The 18,884-nt window shown below is 27.5% G+C and overlaps 1 protein-coding gene and 1 long non-coding RNA gene across 2 annotated transcripts; both read right to left on the bottom strand.

Annotated features, from left to right (window-relative positions):
- Positions 1 to 1,639: 1,639 nt before the first annotated feature.
- Positions 1,640 to 15,675, bottom strand: LOC136074029 (uncharacterized). The gene is made up of 4 exons (XM_065786327.1): positions 15,660 to 15,675; positions 11,561 to 11,925; positions 10,794 to 11,445; positions 1,640 to 1,848 (listed from the first exon to the last, which is right to left on the bottom strand). The coding sequence occupies exons 1-4, from the start codon at positions 15,673 to 15,675 to the stop codon at positions 1,640 to 1,642; spliced, it is 1,242 nt and encodes a 413-aa protein (XP_065642399.1).
- A 529-nt stretch (positions 15,676 to 16,204) lies between these two features.
- Positions 16,205 to 16,579, bottom strand: LOC136074763 (uncharacterized). The gene is made up of 2 exons (XR_010635406.1): positions 16,456 to 16,579; positions 16,205 to 16,358 (listed from the first exon to the last, which is right to left on the bottom strand). It is a non-coding gene; the product is annotated as an uncharacterized LOC136074763 (long non-coding RNA).
- Between the last annotated feature and the right edge of the window lie 2,305 nt (positions 16,580 to 18,884).

The raw sequence follows: 18,884 nt of genomic DNA, 5'->3' as shown, positions 1-18,884 counted from the left end.
TTTATAAATTAAAATGCATTCAACTCACATTAAAATTATTCAATAAACTATATATTTGACAAATTTATAACGAATTTTACAAAATGACACATGCACAGACATTCTTTAAAAATTGATAGTCTGCAAGTACAATCAAAATTTGTGTTTTTAATTCAAGAAATCAGTGGTCATTAGCAATATGACAATGTCTAAGCAGAAAAAAAGCATAACCAACTTTTTGAACCGGTATCATCAGGCCTTTCTTCAAAAGTTCTTTTTTTTTCTTTCGGAAAAATTGTTTTTAGGTTGGATAGTGAATTTACATAACAAACGTCTAAATAAGATGTTTCAGAACAATCAGAAAAAAACTTTTGAACTGAATGAGGATTTAGAGCCTTGCATTTTAAAAGATCTACCAAAACCTCTTCTACTAAAATAAACCCTTTGTCTTGAATGAAATAAACTCACGTAGATTTGATGTGATCTTTTTATTTACCACTAGGGCAGAAATTTCTTTACCATTCCTTTCTCTAAGAAAAATATCCTACTTTTAAATGAATGCTATGAACATTGTATGTTACAAATAAAAAATGTGCACTTCTCCAACAAACCATATAAGCTGTTTAGCATATGCCACTAACAAATAATTTTTTACCATTTTATCAGAAATGTGCATAGCAATTGAAAGAGAAATAAATAATTCATAGATAGTTTTATTTATTTTTCCTTTTTAAAACAACAGGTCCAGCATAAAGTAGAAAGAATTGAAACTCTGTTGCTTTTCCACTTTTCAAGTTCATTTAAAGAGTGTGGTCTACGTTGAAAATTGGATGGTGTATAACTTCGTAAACTTATGAGTTCATTTGAAATACTGTCTTTAACAGATTGACTTATTCTAATACATTGGGGACCCTTACACCAGCAATTAGAAGTTTTTTAAGCCATATAAGGTGCATATAGTCCAATGGGAATCCAGTTACCATTGGGAAATATAACTGAACAAGCGGAGAAAGACTCTCAAGTTGGTGACCTTCTTCTTTATACAAATTATTTTTAAAAGCCAAGTCAGTACAAAGTAAAGCAGTTGTTTCCGATAATTTTACACCATCTTTTTGTGTGCCAACTGCCATACATCTTTTACAGCTATGGTAGCCACTATGCCCTATAATGTATTTAACAAATGCTCTTGCAGGCGCATCACAAACAAAAGCTTTAACAGTCACCTGCAGCTGTTTATACCCATTACTTTGCAATTTTTTCATTTCAAGAATAAAATCTTCAAAGTACTCATTCAAATTGTTTGGTTTTCCCTGACCATACCAAATTGCAACAGCATATGGTCCTTTTCCGTTAATTGTAATTAGTATAGGCCAAATGGAAGTCTTTTTACTATTGTACATAGGTGCACCATCAATGCTTACAATTAGATAAAGCTTTTCCTTAATTCCAACTGTTGATATATAAAAATCAATTGCACTTTCAACTCCAAGATATATATAATCGCCTCCACTGACATATATAATCGCCTCCACTGACATATAAAACAATAAATTTTTGAAGAGATTTTTGTAATGTCTGCCTGCATTTCGGTATAAATATGGAGTAAATTTATTTAATTAAAACAAAAGTGCATTTAAAGCATCATCTTTTATACAGTATTTTAATGACCACTCATATAAAAATCTTTTGTTGAAGTTAGAGTATCAATACTACTGTATAAACTATTTTCAACAGCAATGTCATCAATTTCACCATAATTAGATTCAACTTTACTTAAACAAAATTTATTTTCAGGCGAAGTGATTGAAAACATCAATATATCGATGTGCACATCTTTGAAAACTTTAAAAATCTTTTGAATGTCTGAATCTAGATGAACATAATTCCCTCTACCAAAAATATTGAACTCTTCAAGAAGATATATTTTTTTTTTTTAAGTATCTCGTTTTTCTTTCATAAATTCTCTCATGTATAGGCTTCTGTCACATTTAGGCATTATTATCTTTATTTAATTACATCGCAAAAGAAAAAAAAAGAAAAGAATTATTATTCTTATACAGAAAAAACCAATTTAAATTGTATTTTGTACTATATGATTTAAGTTTGCAGTCAGAATTTATCAGGCAAATACTTGCAGTCATAAACATTACTAATTTGCTATGATAATAGTAATGTTAAAGAACTACCCTAATTTCATTAGGATAATCTTTATTAAAGAACTGAAAATATAATTACTAAATAAAATATATGTTTTTCAATAAAGTTTATATTCATTTATATTCATGTATATTCATTTTATTATTTTCATTATATTCATGCATTCATGTTTTTCATTATATTCATCATTTCATTATATTCATGTATATTCATTTCACACCGTAATATAATTAAAAGTTGAACAAACGTTTTATTACCAACAAAAGTAACAAAAAAATCCCAGCAGAACATGCTGTTTGCTCAGCAAATTACTGTTTGGGAACGGCTCAATAAATTTGTTTTTTGTCATCAGAAAATCAAGGAACGCTCAGTGTTTGTAAATAAACGTTGATTTGCTGTTGATAACATTGCCGTTGCTACAACATCCATTTATAGTTGATCGCAGTTGATCGCTAATGTCAACGCAAAATCAACGTTGATCAACATCAAATCAACGCTTCATTTTTAAGAGGGAAGCTACAAAAAATCACAGCGGAATTAGTGAACTTTTAGCAAAAAAATGTAAACTCGGAGATATATTTTGCTTGAAAATAATGTTACATCACCTACAAGAGGGGGAAGAAAGTTGATAGTATAGTTTAAAATATCCTAAAATGTCATATGGGAGAGTCTGAAAAGAGCCAAAAATTATCACGTATTATTTAAATAGTACCGAGGTTCTTTTTAAAATGATATTTTTATAAAAAAACTTGTACTATTAGGGTTGTTCAAATAATGCGCGACACTTTTTATGGCCATTTTAGACTCCCCCTTTCCCATGTGACATTTTGTGGCATTTTTATCGACTCCTCCTGTATGTGACGTGACATTATTTTTGAATGAAATATATCTCTGAGTATACAATTTTTTTGTAAAAGTCAATAACTCCGTTTTAATAAGAAATAAATTTTTTTGTCACGCCACACTAAACTAACCCTCTTCTCCCCTATGTGAAATTTGGTGACACTTTTTAATGTCCTCCTCCCCTCCCCCACCTTAAGACTGTCGCGAGTTATTTGAAACAGCCACATTTAAACGTATTTTATAAAGCCGTAATATATAAAATTAATTAATTAAAAATTTAACTAAAATAATACTAAATTAAGTTATTTTTTATTATTTATAAATTATATAAAAACATAATTTTTTTATTTATTTCGTCATTAAAAAAAAAAGAATACAATGCCGTATTATATAAATAAAATCTACATAACCGGTGCTAAAAGAAGACAATATTTGCTTTATCACTACGCCCCGACGTACTTTCATCAGCAAGCGTGTACAACCATTAAAATGTAAACATTAAATTATTTTGTACCATTTAAAAATTATAAACAAATATTTAGAAGTATGTTAAGTTAGTAATCTATAATCATAAGAAAATCGTAAAAAAAAATAATCACACCTTAAGTTAATTGGATTATTTAAAGAAAATTTAAATCAGAGACAAGTTAATAAGACAGTTGTTAGAAAAGTTAAAAAAAAAGGTATTGTGGTTTATCCTCCTCCGGCTAATTGCCATATATAGGCCACATACCCGGGCCAGCAAATACAAGTTCAGCTCACTAAGAAGCATCTTCACCCGCTTCGCTTACCAAGAATAAGTGAATTTAGGAAGAACAAAGTAAGCTAGAGTGAAAGTCAGAAGAAGTCGAGTTAGAAAGTTAGCATAGAGAAAGCGGACAGATATTGCACGAGATGTTAGAATGTGCAATTCATACTACACACATAATTGGCTTAAGCAATTTAATGTTCATTTAATGTCAGGTCAATTTATTATATTAAGATAATTTTCAAAAACAGTATTTGAAAAACTCGATGATGGTGGTAATAGCTTATCTATGATTGTGGTATTAGTTTTATCACCCAAAAATTATAAACAAATAACATTTTTAACTTGAAATCAGCATATTTAATTTGTCTTAAACAACCACCTAGTTGACGAGATTTCCACAAAAAAAAATTTATTTGTTTATCAGTGTAATTAATGTGTATAATTAACATATTTTCTTCTGTAATTTATTTCTTTATTTAAAAAGCCCTATTTTAAATTAAAATCTAAGTTATGGTAAAAAAAGAAGCAAATGAAACACAGCATTTACAGATTGAATCACGAGAAGAAGTGGTAGTAATTGTTTTATTTTAAAAGATTGTAACACGACAAGAAGTGGTAAAAATAAAGAATTCGTTTTCATTAAACATTTGAAGATTGAATCACGAGAAAAGGTGGCAGTAATTACTTTTGTTAAAGGTTGTAACACGAAAAAAAGTAGTGTTACAATCTTTAACAAAAATATTTAATTAGGTTTTCACACGACTGGTAAAAGTATTCCTATAAGTACCAAGATTGAAACTGTAAGTTTTTTATTTTCAATATTTTTGAGGATATTTAGGTGTTACATATTGGCAGGGCCGACAACACGGTTTTCAATTTAAAAAAAAAATAGGGGGGAGGGACACACAGGTCTTCTTGGAGCGCCTAAATAAGACTCTGTCACTTTCTTGTAACACAGAGCACCGTGTATATATATATATATATATATATATATATATATATATATATATATATATATATATATATGTATATATATATATATATATATGTATATATATATATATATATATATGTATATATATGTATATATATATATATATATATATATGTATATATATATATATATATATATATATATATATATATATATATATATATATATATATATATATATATATATATATATATATATATATATATATATATATACACAAAATAAAAAGCTAGAAAATGTGATTTTTAATAATAGTTATTGTTAAAAGATTTTTACCTTTTTTTAATGATTACAAGGAATAATTACCTTGTTTTTCAGTTTTTAAATTATATATCTGATCTATTTTTAAAAGAAAGACTTTTAATAATATAAATCAAAATCTGTGTTTAATAAAAACTCTTTTGAATCAGTTTTAAACTAATTCAAAACAGTTTTTTACTGTTTTGAATTACTTTTGAAATGATTCAAAACAGTAAAAATGTTCAGATTTTTTTTTCTTCCGGAAACAATGTTTGGAAATCTTTTCTACAAAAGTGGTCCGCGATTCTGAATTGAATAAGAAATTTGTTTAGAATAAGATTTTGGTATAACAAAGTTGTTTGCGGAAATTCTTGTAGCATATTTATGTTGTATTTCTTTAAAATAAGTTTCAAATATTTTGGGGAACAGTCCATATTTTTTTTTATACATGAACTGTAGAACAAGATGGATATTAGGCTTGAAAATACTCAAGGCACCAATTATACGTAAAAAAGGTTTACAAGGAATCGCTCTACCAACTCCAAATATGATTCTAACAGCATGTTTTTGCTGGCTATAAAGTTTTTTTAGTTTAGTGTGATTACTACTTGTCCACAAGATGTTCCCATAAGTTAAGTAACTATGTATATAGGAAAAATATAAATTTTTTATGGACTTAAAATTTAAAAGTGGCTTAACTCTATAGATCATGCCAATGTTTTTTAAGATTTTTTTTTCTATAGAATTTGTGTGAACTTTCTAAGATAGATTTTCATATAAGTTTACACCTAACAAATTTACAGATATTTGCCTTTTGATGTTAGTTTTATTCATCAAAAGATTGGGAAGAATAAGCGGTATATCATTTGTTTTGCTTGGTTTCTGGAAAAGAGAAAATTTTGTTTTTGAACATTTAAACACAATTTGTTGCATATAAACCATTCATTAACTTTATTTAATTCTTCATTTTTTACTGTAAAAAGTGTTGCAATATTTTTGTGAGAATAAAGAAGATTCAAATCAACTGTAAATAAAATAAAGTTTAATAGGTTTGATGTTGAAAACAAATCATTTATGTATAATAAAAAGTCAAGGTTTAAGTATAGAACCCTGTGGAGCTCCGCAATATACAGCTTTTTTGGTCGTTTCTAAATTTTCAAATTGTTCATATTGTCGTCTGTTTGAAAGATACTTTTCAAACAAGAGTAAGTTTGTCTCATTAATCATTAATGTAGATTATAAAAAGAAGCGCCCTAAAATTGATCTCTGCGGAGCGCTACATGAAATATCTAAAACATTTTTTTAATACCGATCAGTAAAAGAAAATTTTTTTTTTCGATTTGTTAAATAACTTTTAAACCGATATAAAATTAAGTTACTCACTCCATTTTTATGAATCAAAATGCTAGGATTTACTTTATTAAATGCTTTTGATAAACCTCAAAAAAAAAGTGAATTGTAAATTTTGAAAGAGTTAAAGATTTCGCGGACGAATTGAATGATTGCATGCTCAATGGAACCATTTTCTTTTATACAAAACTGATTTTTATAAAAAAAAATTTTCTCCTTCAAATAAGTACATGATCTGCTGTAAATATATTTTCTACGATTTTTTAAAATGTTGATAAAGTAGAAATAGGTCTGTAGTTACATATATTAGTTCTGTCTCCTTCTTTGTAGATTGGGATTATCTTACCTATATTTAACTGATCAGGAAAAACTACTCGTTGTTTTGACACTTTGAAAACTTCAAAAGAGAATGTCTTTTAATTGTTTAAAGCATTCTAAGATGGTGTTTCCATTTAATTTATCAGCTCTGGGGGCTTTTTTTTAAATAGATTTAAATAACAATTGAAACTCTTGAAATGATAATTCAGAAAATAGTGTTTTGAAGCAAATGCAAACACCTTCGGTGTTAAAAAGTTAATGAACACAACTTGGGTATTTGGAATTTTATTTTCTAGTTTGAAACCGACGTCATTGAAGAATTTTATAAACTCATGAGCTATTATTCTAGGTTCAAAAACATCTTTGTTATCCACTCTTATTACCTGCGGTAGGAAACTTGAAAAAGTTTTTTGTTTTCCACCAATTTCTCATAATATTCTTCAAGTGCGTTTAGAGTCGTTCTTAGGATTTTCAAACAATTTTGAGTAGTAATTCTTTTTTAAGTTTTTACGAGTTTTTTCAAATAGATATTTATATTTTTTGCATTATATTTTTAAAAGGTGTTTTTATTTTTAAGTAATTTATATATAGCTTTTGTTTGATCTTAGATGATTTATTAAAACCCTTATTTATCCAAGAAGCATTTTCGCTTTTTCAATTTACTGCTTTTTTGCATAAAGGAAAATTAGCATCATAGATAGAAAAATAAAAAAAAAAATAAAAAAAAACTGGAGGAGGGGCGCTAGGGGGTATAAACTTCAGCCTATGGGCTCGAAATTCTTAAATGATAACATTGGAAATCTTATTCATGATGACATCAGTCAAACAATACCTTTTGACTTCTATACTTTAAAATTAAACCTTTAAATTCAGAGAAATTCTTAAATTCATTAAAGTACCTTAACATAGAAATAATGAAGCAACAAAAACTATTAGCAACTTTAGCAAAAAGTTAAAAGAAAAAAAAGTTAAAAGACAAAAAATGAAAATAGTTTTAAAAGTTTACTCTAATTGTACTTAATCTCAATGTATAATATTCTACAGATGAAATCATTTATAAAAAGGATAAATATAAAACTGTGAAACTATTATTTTCACATGCTTTGAGGAGAGCGTTATTAAAAAACCGGCAACTTACTAATCTGGTACACACTTGTGACCAACGGGTCACAAATGTGTACAAGACATCAAGAAATGATCAATTCAAAAAAGTAATATGTCTAATGTTTTAGAGACCAAAAATATTTATGAAAATTTGGATAAAACCATTCCCATTGATATGAATGTTGAGAAAGCTCTTGCAGTAAAATGAATACCAATCACAGCAATAAACCTTATCAAATAATTAGAAACTCAGCTCTTATACATAATGTACATATTTACCCAACCTTGCACGATATTTTAGTTGAACAATTGAAATGCTATCCTGAAAATATATATTTTTCTGAAATTTTTTCAAAGTCTTTAAAGCATGTTAGATCACAGTGTTAGTAGAATAACTGAAATGATTGAAATGCCAAATGTGGTCAGAATAACGAAATATTTGAAGTTTTATATGGAATGATTGGCTTTGATGAACATTAAGCCAAAGTATTTATAAGCAGAAATACGAGACAAGCAACATAGTTACAGAACTTAGGCATGAAGAAAACATCTTCAGTACCTTTGTACTTTTGTACCTTTATTGCTCAAAGTTTGGCAAAATCTGGAAAAAGGGAAATCCTTTAGTTTGTCACTTTTGTTGACTTCTTGATCTGCAACATAAAAAAGAGAGTTCAATTTTATCCAGAGAAGCAGAATCAGATCTAAAAAATCAATTAAACACTATTTCAAAAATTTATTAATATTCAAGAATAATGGTGACCTTAAATATCAGCTGTAGGTTTGATTTTACAATGTCTGATAGTAAAGTAGTTAACACACTTACAGAGAAAAAATCCACTAATTTCTGCAATGTGTGCAATATTAAACCCAACGAAATGAACAATATTGATTTAGCAAAAGCAAAAACTGAAAACAAGTCAGATGGTCAAAATAACGATGAATGAATCTATGCACTATAATCAATCAGATGCATTACCTTCTACCTACCTTCTAGTAAAATCATATCCAAAATTATCAAGCTTATTTTTTAGAAAACATAAGAGTTATCAAGGAAAAACTCTTACCAGATTAAATTATGAAAATAATTGCAATATAATTGATAAAATAAATGTAATATAATATAGTTTTTTTCACTATGTATCAACATCCTTTGAAAACCATTTTTATAAAAGTACCAAGTAGAGTAATTTATCAAGAAAGTATTTTTTTTCTTAAAGATTCTAAAGCTTTAAAAAAAATATTTTGTACACGTATGGTTAACTTTACCGCGCGCTTAAACGCGTATGCGCGTTTAAGCGCATACGCGTTGAAACGCGTTAAATCCTTCTAGTGTAAGAAAGTATTTATTATAGTCGTCCTAAACTTGTTTTGCATCTCTCGAGTTGTTGTTAAAACTTAATTGTGAAACTGGCTTTAGTGCAGCAGAACATGAATTACCTTTCCCCTAATCACCTGGTCTAAACGCAAAAGAACCGTTAACATCAGTGTAGTTGGTGAGACAATGGAGGAAATTATTTTCTGATCTTTTTTTTTCATAAGAAATTTATGTAAAGCTACAATTGCTTGTGTAATCAAAATTACTTTTTCACGATCACCGGTAACTGGTCTGTGAAATATACAAAAGCGTGTTGTAGCAATACTAAATGTATTTTCTATAACACTTCTAGGCCTTGAAAGTCTGTAGTTTAATGTTGTTTGTTATTTTGAAATTTCTAATATTTTCTGGAATATTGCAGCAAGAGAACACTGAGCATCTCTTGTTATAAAGAACCTAAGTGTTACAGCCCATTCCATACTTGGACTAAAAGGGTCACTCATAATAGTTCTTTGTTTCACAATGGTAGACGCTACATACAAAAGCTCTTCGTAAGTTGTTGGAGGCATTAAAAGATGTTAAAATAATAATCTTGTAACAATAAATGAATCTTCATTTTCTGTAGTCGTTCGGCATAAGTTATCCTTACCCAAAACCGTTTCTTACTTATTTTCTCGTTTCATTTGCAACATCTTAAAAGTAGTTGTTTTTCTTCGAGTCAATAACAACATTTTTTCATAACAACATGTTTTACTAATAGCGCAAACAGTTTTGCTGGTGGAAATCAGAATTTTGAATCAACGAAAATTTATCGACAAAAAAAGTTGCTTTGCGCAAAATAATTCGCTCCATGAAAATTTGCTTTAAAACCGCAAGCTATTTTTGATGTAAATAACAACACCATCATTTTTTTTAGACTTTTTTGTAAGTGGATTGCGTCATATATTAGTAATTCTTTAAATTTGCGGCCGTGGCGCAGTGGTTAGAGCGCTTGCTTCAGTGGTTAGAGCGCTTGCTTCGAAACGAGCTCTTGACTTATTTCCGCATCACGGTAAAGAAGGAAGCGTGAACTTCCTAGGTTAACGTCCTTCCGCGGTGCTCTGTGACAAGGTGGGGCACCTAAATAACAAAGTTAATTTTAAAGTTAAAAAAATTCAAACCGATAATTATTGCTAAGGGCATCATTAGTTTGCCAAGTTTCTTTTATTAATATTTATAAAGGATATTGACGAAATTGAAACAAAATATGGTATCGTTACAAAACTCTTAGGCGTTTATCACGATGAAAACATCTCCTGGAATCAACACATTTATTATGTATCTACTAAATTTTCAAAGAACAATGGGATTCTATATAAAGCTCATAACTACCAAAACAAAAATTGCTTAAGTCAACTTTATTACTTTTTTATCCACAGTTACATAAATTATGCCAACGCTGCTTAGGGGAGTATTGCAAAAAGTAAGTTAAAACTACTTTATCGCTGTCAAAAACAATCGATCCGCATAATTAACTATGCTAATGGTTTTACCTATACAAAACCTTTTTTTAATGAAAAAAGATTATGAAATTTATTTGAACTAAATGGGTTTAAAGTTTTATGTTTAGTTTTATGTTTAAGTTTTATGTTTTTCATTAGAAAACTTATTTATTTTATGTTTTTCATTAGAAAACTTATTTCTAAAAAACATGACTTTGAAAAAAACGTTAGTTTAAAATTCTCCACTTTTATACGTCACACCTTCCAATGTTTCATTTTGATCACAAAAACCTTTTTGTATTGCTCTTAATTTTTTTCTCCTTGATTTTAATTTAAGGGTACATTGCTTTTCTGCTTTAGATATTCGTTTGGTCTCCTTATGCAATACATAATTTAGCGCATTTATGCCAAATATCATTCCAAGTTCATTAAACAACTTGTTTAGAAATTGTTGACCATCATTAAAATTTAGCACAGCTGATGCCACTCCAATACTTAGAGCAGTTCTTTCAATAAATATATCTTTTGGGCATCGCTTCCATATCAATTGATTTAACGACTCATTGGGATTCTGCGTTTTACCGTGTAAACATTTTTCAAGAAGTTTATCGGAACCAAGGTCCGTAAATATTGGTTTGATAGCATAACACACAGAAGCAGGAATAAAAATATTTTCTTTATATGTCGCTTTTCCAGTCAGTTTGTCAGCCTGGAATTCGCACCACAAATCTTTGGTGCGCAAACAATACTGATGGCATGTTTCACCATCACAATTTTCAGAACAGTGAAAAAGTACAGCTGCAACACTCTTTTTCATTCCATATAAATCTCCAATGTTTTGCCTTATTGACTTTCCATAATAGTTTTGCAATATATTTATTACATTTTCTGTTAAGCGACCAGCTCCTCCTAACTTTTTGCCATCACATAAAATTTCTTTACTATTTTTTTTTTTTTAATTTCTTAAGCGAGTACCAACTTCGAATATGCCCAATGCACTCCGCTTATTTAATTTCTGTAATATCTACATAAGGCTTAACAGCAACAACACTAGAATTGGAACTGCTATCTCCCTCACCTAGAAATGTTGTATATCTTAAATTGTTTTTTTTTTCGGAACGCAAAAAAATTTTTATTACACCACTTGATTCCATAGAAGAAGCTGAACCAGTGTGACTGATTTGACACTTTTGATGATGCAAATAATGAAACTCAGTGTATTCAACAGGATGTGTGTATTTTTTTAACTCCCATATTGAACACAACTTACAAGTTTTAGTTTCAATTTCAAAGTCAATACATTTACCATTTTCTGCAGAAACAACTGTTACTACTCCATTGTTCGATGTATATCCACGTTTCTGCCATGATCCATCAAACCCACATGTAATATCTTTAGATGTTTCCACATGTAATATGTTTAGATGTTAATTGTTTTGTCCAATTTCGACGTGCATTTTACTTTTCCCATTTTCAAATACAAACTTAATATATAAATATATCTATATATATATATATATATATATATATATATATATATATATATATATATATATATATATATATATATATATATATATATATATATATATATATTTATGAAACAATATATATATATATATATATATATATATATATATATATATATATATATATATATAAATATATATATATTGTTTCATAAATTATGCAAATCTATCCTGGGCAAGTACGCAACCAACATCACTCCAAAAAAATTACAGGCTACAAAAACATGGCTGCTTAGTGCATCGCTCTTGGGTTTGAAGAACTCTTATGATTATATTTTTAATTAAAATTATTTCTCTAAATAGATCATCGATGTTTTTAAATGTTTTTAAAGATATGTACCCTTAAAGCAAAAAATGATATTTATTTTAACAAACCCTTTTGTCAAACAAGGTTTGATCAAATTTAAACAATCGAACCTTTGTCTATCTTTGTAATAATCTTCAGAATAAAATTGTCGCTTTATTATCTTAGGAATAAGATAATCTTAACGCTAGAACAAAATCTTTAGCCCAATTTTGATTTTTTAATCTAATTTTAAGTTTTTAAGGATAAGTTAAAAAGGCCGGGTGAATAAAAAAAAAGCAATTGCTTTTACTCAGCATTTTTAGAGTAATTTGAGCAATTTTGCTCAAATTTTTGTTCACGTTCAGCTGAGCAATTACTCCAAATACATTGTGTAAAAGCAATTGTTTTTTTTATTCACCAAGCCTAAAGACTATTATTTTTTAAATGGATAATACATTAAAATACTTTTGAGATGCAACTTCAACTGTTTTAGATTTTCATTTATTAGTTATTTTGATTTAAACCAATTGTATTATATTATACTTATTTTGCAATTTTTATTATAAGTTTGCGGTAGTGGTGTAGTGGTAAAGCGCTCGCTTCATAAGCGAGAGGTTCCGAGTTCGATCCCCACCACGTCCCTAATAGTACCGCGCTCAACTTGTTTCTCCGCACAGCGACCTTGTTTTTTAAGGTTCGTGTTTCGGTAGAGTTGAGAGAGGGTTAAAAAAATTTATTATATGATATATATATATATATATATATATATATATATATATATATATATATATATATATATATATATATATATATACGCTTATATATTACTGTATAACAATATATATTTATATTACTGTATAAATATAAATGCATGAATACTTTATATCACTTTATAAACATGTATTTTCTAGAAAAGAAAAATAAATTTTTAAGTCCTAGTTATTTTCATTCAATGGAGGCAGTAACTTCTTTTAATAGAAGTTTTGAGAGTATTTCTTTTATCAGTAAAAAATTGCTTTTTTTAATCTGAAAAATTTAAGTTTAAACTTAAAACTTAAATTAATTATAAATAAGTTGTTTTTTATATGAACTATTAATAAATGATTTTCTGTTAGGTGATTAACTTGGCTTGTTTTTCTGAACCATCATGAGAAATTTCGTCATCGATATTCACACCCATTGGAGAGATTTTTCTATTCTAATTCAACTTGACTTTTTACCGTCTCGCTTACTCCTCGTTGAACTAGGTGCTTTTAGTTTTGGTTTTTCTATAAATCTCTTTGAAAAAAAAAATTAAAAAAAATTTTTAAGTTATTTTAACAATTAACTGTTTTTATTAACTTTTATTTTAACTTATTTTTTTAATTTTTAGGAACTTTATAAATAATTCGTTATAAATAATTCAGCGTTTTTTATTTGATTATTGTCGATCGAATCGATTTTCAATGACCTAATTTAACATGTGTACGGTATGTTAACGTATGATGCGCGAAGGATTTTCAAATGGAAAGAAAAAAATGACCGCAGGGCCTAATTAAACTAACCCTCAGGAGCATATTTTACAGAACAATCGCGCTGTGTTTAAAACTTTTAAGTTCAGCTCGCATATTTTATCCAATTTATTTATTTAATATAAACTCTTGATTCAAAAGTTATAAAAAAATTATTTCTTAAAAAACTTTAAACGTTGAGTTAAGGTAAAGTGAAAATCGATTAAATAAATCGTTAAATAAATCGAGTATAAAATATTTATTTTTAGAAAAATTGCAAACATTTTGTATGATTGTTGCTATGTTGTTACCACTGGTTTACAAACGTCTCCACTATTACAATTAATTATTTTACAAATAATAATTTATTCATATAACTATCTTCTTAAAGTAAAGAAAAATTATTAAACTCTAATTATTAATTAGTAATTAGCAATATAAACTATTAAGCAATAAGAACAAAGCAAATTATCATTACTAAAATAAAACACTAAAATATTTACAATATTATAACTATATAAATGTATACAAATGTTTATGTGTTAATATCTTTTTATGAAGGTCCTAATGATGTATCTTCTAATAAAGGAGCTTCAAAACTCTGATTGTTTTAAGAACTGCTAAACTTATTTAATAACTTAAAACATGAAAATACCTGAAAATATTAAACATAATAAAAATTATCACCACCACAAAAATGTTTTAATCTCTTTTACGAATATTTGAGGTCTAGCCTCTTACAAAATTCACGTTTTCCCTTACCCTTTATGAAACTTATTTAAACCTCAACTGTTTGATTTTTAGTGTTAATGGCTATTAATCTTTGATTTGCAAAGAAAAACTAATCAAAAACTAGTCTGTGGACAGTTTCTCCTGGTTAAAACCAAATCTTTAAAACTTTTATCTTTTTTTAAAACTATTTTCTTCTTCAAAATACGTAATCACCAGGATATAGGCAGGTGTGATATTCTCTCTACATTGGTTTTAATTAAAGCCTTATGGCTTTCACATACTTATGCTTAAAGGAGTAATTATAAAACGTTATTGCGTGAAAAAAACAAACAATGTCGCTTTATATAACAATATTTGCAATTGCCACCTTAAAGTAGGAATCTTTAAAACTTTTTTCTTTTTCCTCAGAACCTACTAAATCTACTTCATACTCTCCTAAAGATGACAAAAAATTCTTTATTTTTTCTTATTTCCCTTATTTTTTTAAGTAATCGCCCGTATGCTTATAACTTTTGCCTCTTCACTGATAACTACACATCTTTCATTACTACCTGGATTCAGGCAGGTGTGGTCGCTTTTTTTTTTACTTGCATTGCAAGAAAAAAAAAGTCCGATGCAAAGCCCGATTATTCTCATTTCACCTAATCTTGTATTTTATCCTAAAAGTTAGGTTATAAAGACTTCCGGAAAATATTTAAGTCATAAATTCCATCTCTTATTTATGGATCCAATCGTATTGACTCTCCCAAAGATAAAGCAGAACTACTTGCAAAACAGTTTTCCTTTATATTTTTTTTGTTGCTAAAGTTAATTCTCTCTTAAACTTATCAACTGTTTGAGGTCCGGAGAACATTACTTCTTACATAAGTGATCATAAGTGGCCTTTCTTCAAATCTCTCTAAACTATTCAGTAAATAAATCTTATGAACTATTCAGTAATTGAATCTTACCTTCCTGTCTGATGGAAAAATGGAAACTGTGATTCCAAATCTGGAAAAGACTTTGATCCCTACAACTATTGTTCAATCAGTCTTCTCATTATTGTTAGCAAAGCCTGATGTTTTTAATTAACAAGCGCCAAAGACCTCACCTTGAGAAAGCATCATCTTGAGTCAAACATCTTGAGTCAAACAGCTTACTCTCTAACATATGACAATAATGACAATTCTACAGTATACAGACTGTATAGTATTGATTTTGTTCAAAAACTTGTTTTCGAGTCTAATACATACACAACTCAGTCATCCAAAAGGCCAAACCTTAAAGACTTTTTCTAGCAATTTTAAATTTATTATAAAGTTAAATAAACGAAGCTGTGCTCTTAATTATTAAAACCCATTTTATTTAATAAATCAAAGAAGGGTTAAATTACTTCATATGGTTTTAAACAACCATATGAAGTAATTTAACAAAGTAATAGGTAAAAATAATTTACAAAGTATTTCGCATAAAAAGGTTTTATAAAACGCATACTTCAAAAAGGTTTTGAAATAATCAAATTTTGAAATGCTCAAGTTGTCAAAAAATGCAAACAAATTTTTTTCATTTTTTATTAATACTCAGAATATGTATTATTATTTATACCAAAGATTGTTTTGGTTTCAAAATATTCTTTTTGCTTTTACATTCTTGTAGTTATAAAATATTCTACCTGCTTCTACATTCTTGTAGTCATAAATATCTCCATTTATAGAAACATCTGTGACTTTGGCTTTCTTCAAAGAAGGCTCATTTGTCTCAGGTAAGTCTGAAATTGAACTCCTTTTCATTGATGTCAACTGCTCACCTCCTAATAATAGGCATACATGCTGCTTATAAGTTACTAGGGTATAAAACACATCACAAATTAATTAATGAAAATCTAACGTTGATGATAAAAAAAAAACCTGGCAACAAATCACTTTCTGGTTCATCAATATCTGGTGCAACAGGTAAATAAAGTAAACTGTCTTCTTCATCATCGTCATCACTGCTGTAATATAAAGGTTTGTTTATTGATATGACATCATTCTAAAAAATGTAAATTCTAAGGTCCTTTGGTTTTTAACATTAATTTATTTAACAATTAAATATTTAGATATTTTTAACATTAAATTTTCAGCAAAAACAAAAATATAGACATACTTTTGCATAATTTTTTTTTTTTTAATTGTCATTATACTCCTTTAAACCCTTTAAATACAATACAAAAAACCTGAGAAACTTTGTAGATACAAGTTTAGCATTGTATTTCTAGAGACATGGTAAATTAGATACCTAGATATTTCCAGAGAAGTTTGTTTTGTTCGTAAGAAATTTACATAGAGATATTACCGTATAGGTCAGGCATGTCAAGCTCAATTTGGTATGGGGGCCTCTTTAGCCTAAGGAAATGTTGTAAGAGCCACTCAAGCTAATACTTATTTTTCTGATGAATGAAGTGTTACTCTTTAACCCAAACTGTCTTTTTGCTAAGATTTGATGTAAAGTAAACAAGATTATAATATTTAAAATCTATCAAATCATTGCAATATTATTAAAAAAATTACAGATGTTTAATTTTACATTATATTATTTCACACAATTTTATTTACATTATTTATTTCACACAACAAAATAATAAAATAAATTGAATGCTTTGAGTACTTTGTGACATGATAACCATCAACCATCAGTGTAATATGGTAAATCCTCATATTCACTGACATTTTCATTCAACAATGAAGCAAACTGACAATGATTTAGTCTTCCTGTTCTTATAAAGTTGACAACAGATGTTATTCTTTTAATCACATAATCCATAATACTTCTTGGTGAATGATACAATAAAAATTATTTTCCTTTTTGCCAATTTTCTCATTTAATTTACAAACAAGACCCTTCTTTGAACCAATCATAGCAGGTGCTCCATCTATTGACACAAATATGGTAATTAAAAGTTTATACTTGTCTAGTAATTATTCAATCTCCAAAAAAATGTCTACACTTGCTGTTATACCATGCATTGGAATCAACTTCAGAAGCTCTTCTGTAATTTCATATTTGAAATTGCAACCTCTGATAAAAACAGACATCTTTGACATCCGTACTTTCATCAACAGCAATTGAAAAGGCCTGAACACCCTTGCAGATTTTTGTGACCTGACTTCTCAAATCTATTGCTATGTCATTTACACGCTCAGCAACTGTATTTCTTGAAAAACTTATGTTGTTAAAATCTTTTATTTTTTCAGGGAAAAGAATCTTTGGAGTTTCAATTAGGCAGTTTTTAATAAATTCACCATCAGTGAGAGGTCTGGGATGAGATGCAATTATATGTGCCAGATTATAACTTGCTTTGCTTTATTTATTTGATTTATATTATTATGTTAACTTCTATTATTTAATAATTTTTTTTTATTATTTAATAATTTTTTTTTATTATTTAATAATTTTTTTTATTATTTAATAATTTTTATTTTGTTACTATGAGTGATGTAAATTTGAATGCAATTAAAAAAGTGTTGGCAAAAATCAATGATGCATGACAGTTGGTAGTAAAAAACATATAGTAACATAACTAAACGATAAAAACAAAAACAAATTGTTTATACTGAATTTTTAAAAGTATTTAAAAACATTGATCAAACTTATAAAAATATTTTTTCAAATTGATTAAAAGTATAGAAAAAAAAATTTTTTTTAATTAAAGTTTGGTTCAGCATAATTTTATCATTTTTATAATTTTTTTATAAATAAACTTTTTTATAAAAAGCAACTTTTTTTCCACAACTTTTAAATAAAGAAAATTATCAAAGCACCAGCCTCATGAATTTGTTATGATTTTTGATTATTAGTCCACTAGCAGAGAACAACAAAGAAGCAAATATTAAACTTTTTATAACATAACTAACTTTTTAATTTCACCTAATTCAGCACAGTAATAAATATTCTGAATACAGTAACAATAACTTGGGCAAACCTCAACTTCTTCATGTTGTTCATTATTTAGGTTATTTAATTCATCTGTGAGATCAAATTCACTTTCTCTTTCCTCGTATTCAATATTTTCATCAAGTTCTTTGAAATCAGGAGCAAATGCAGACCATTTTTCCTAAAAACAATAAAATAAAAAAAATCTGTATTTTATTAAAGTAAAATCAATAAAGGTTATTTACACAAAATATAAAAATTATTTATAAACTTGAATTTAAATTATTCATAAATTTTAGAAAAAAAAAGTTATTATTCTCTTGAAAAATAAAAATTTAACTTTTTTAAAATAAAAAAGAAGATAAAAAAAAGTAAAGAAAAATTAAATTTAACTTACTACATGAGGTTGTGACCATATTGAAAC

The sequence above is a fragment of the Hydra vulgaris genome, chromosome 01, assembly GCF_038396675.1.
Source record: "Hydra vulgaris chromosome 01, alternate assembly HydraT2T_AEP".
Lineage (NCBI taxonomy): Eukaryota > Metazoa > Cnidaria > Hydrozoa > Anthoathecata > Hydridae > Hydra > Hydra vulgaris.
The sequence above is the reverse complement of the archived record's forward strand: the minus strand, read 5'-3'. Positions and strand labels throughout refer to the sequence as shown.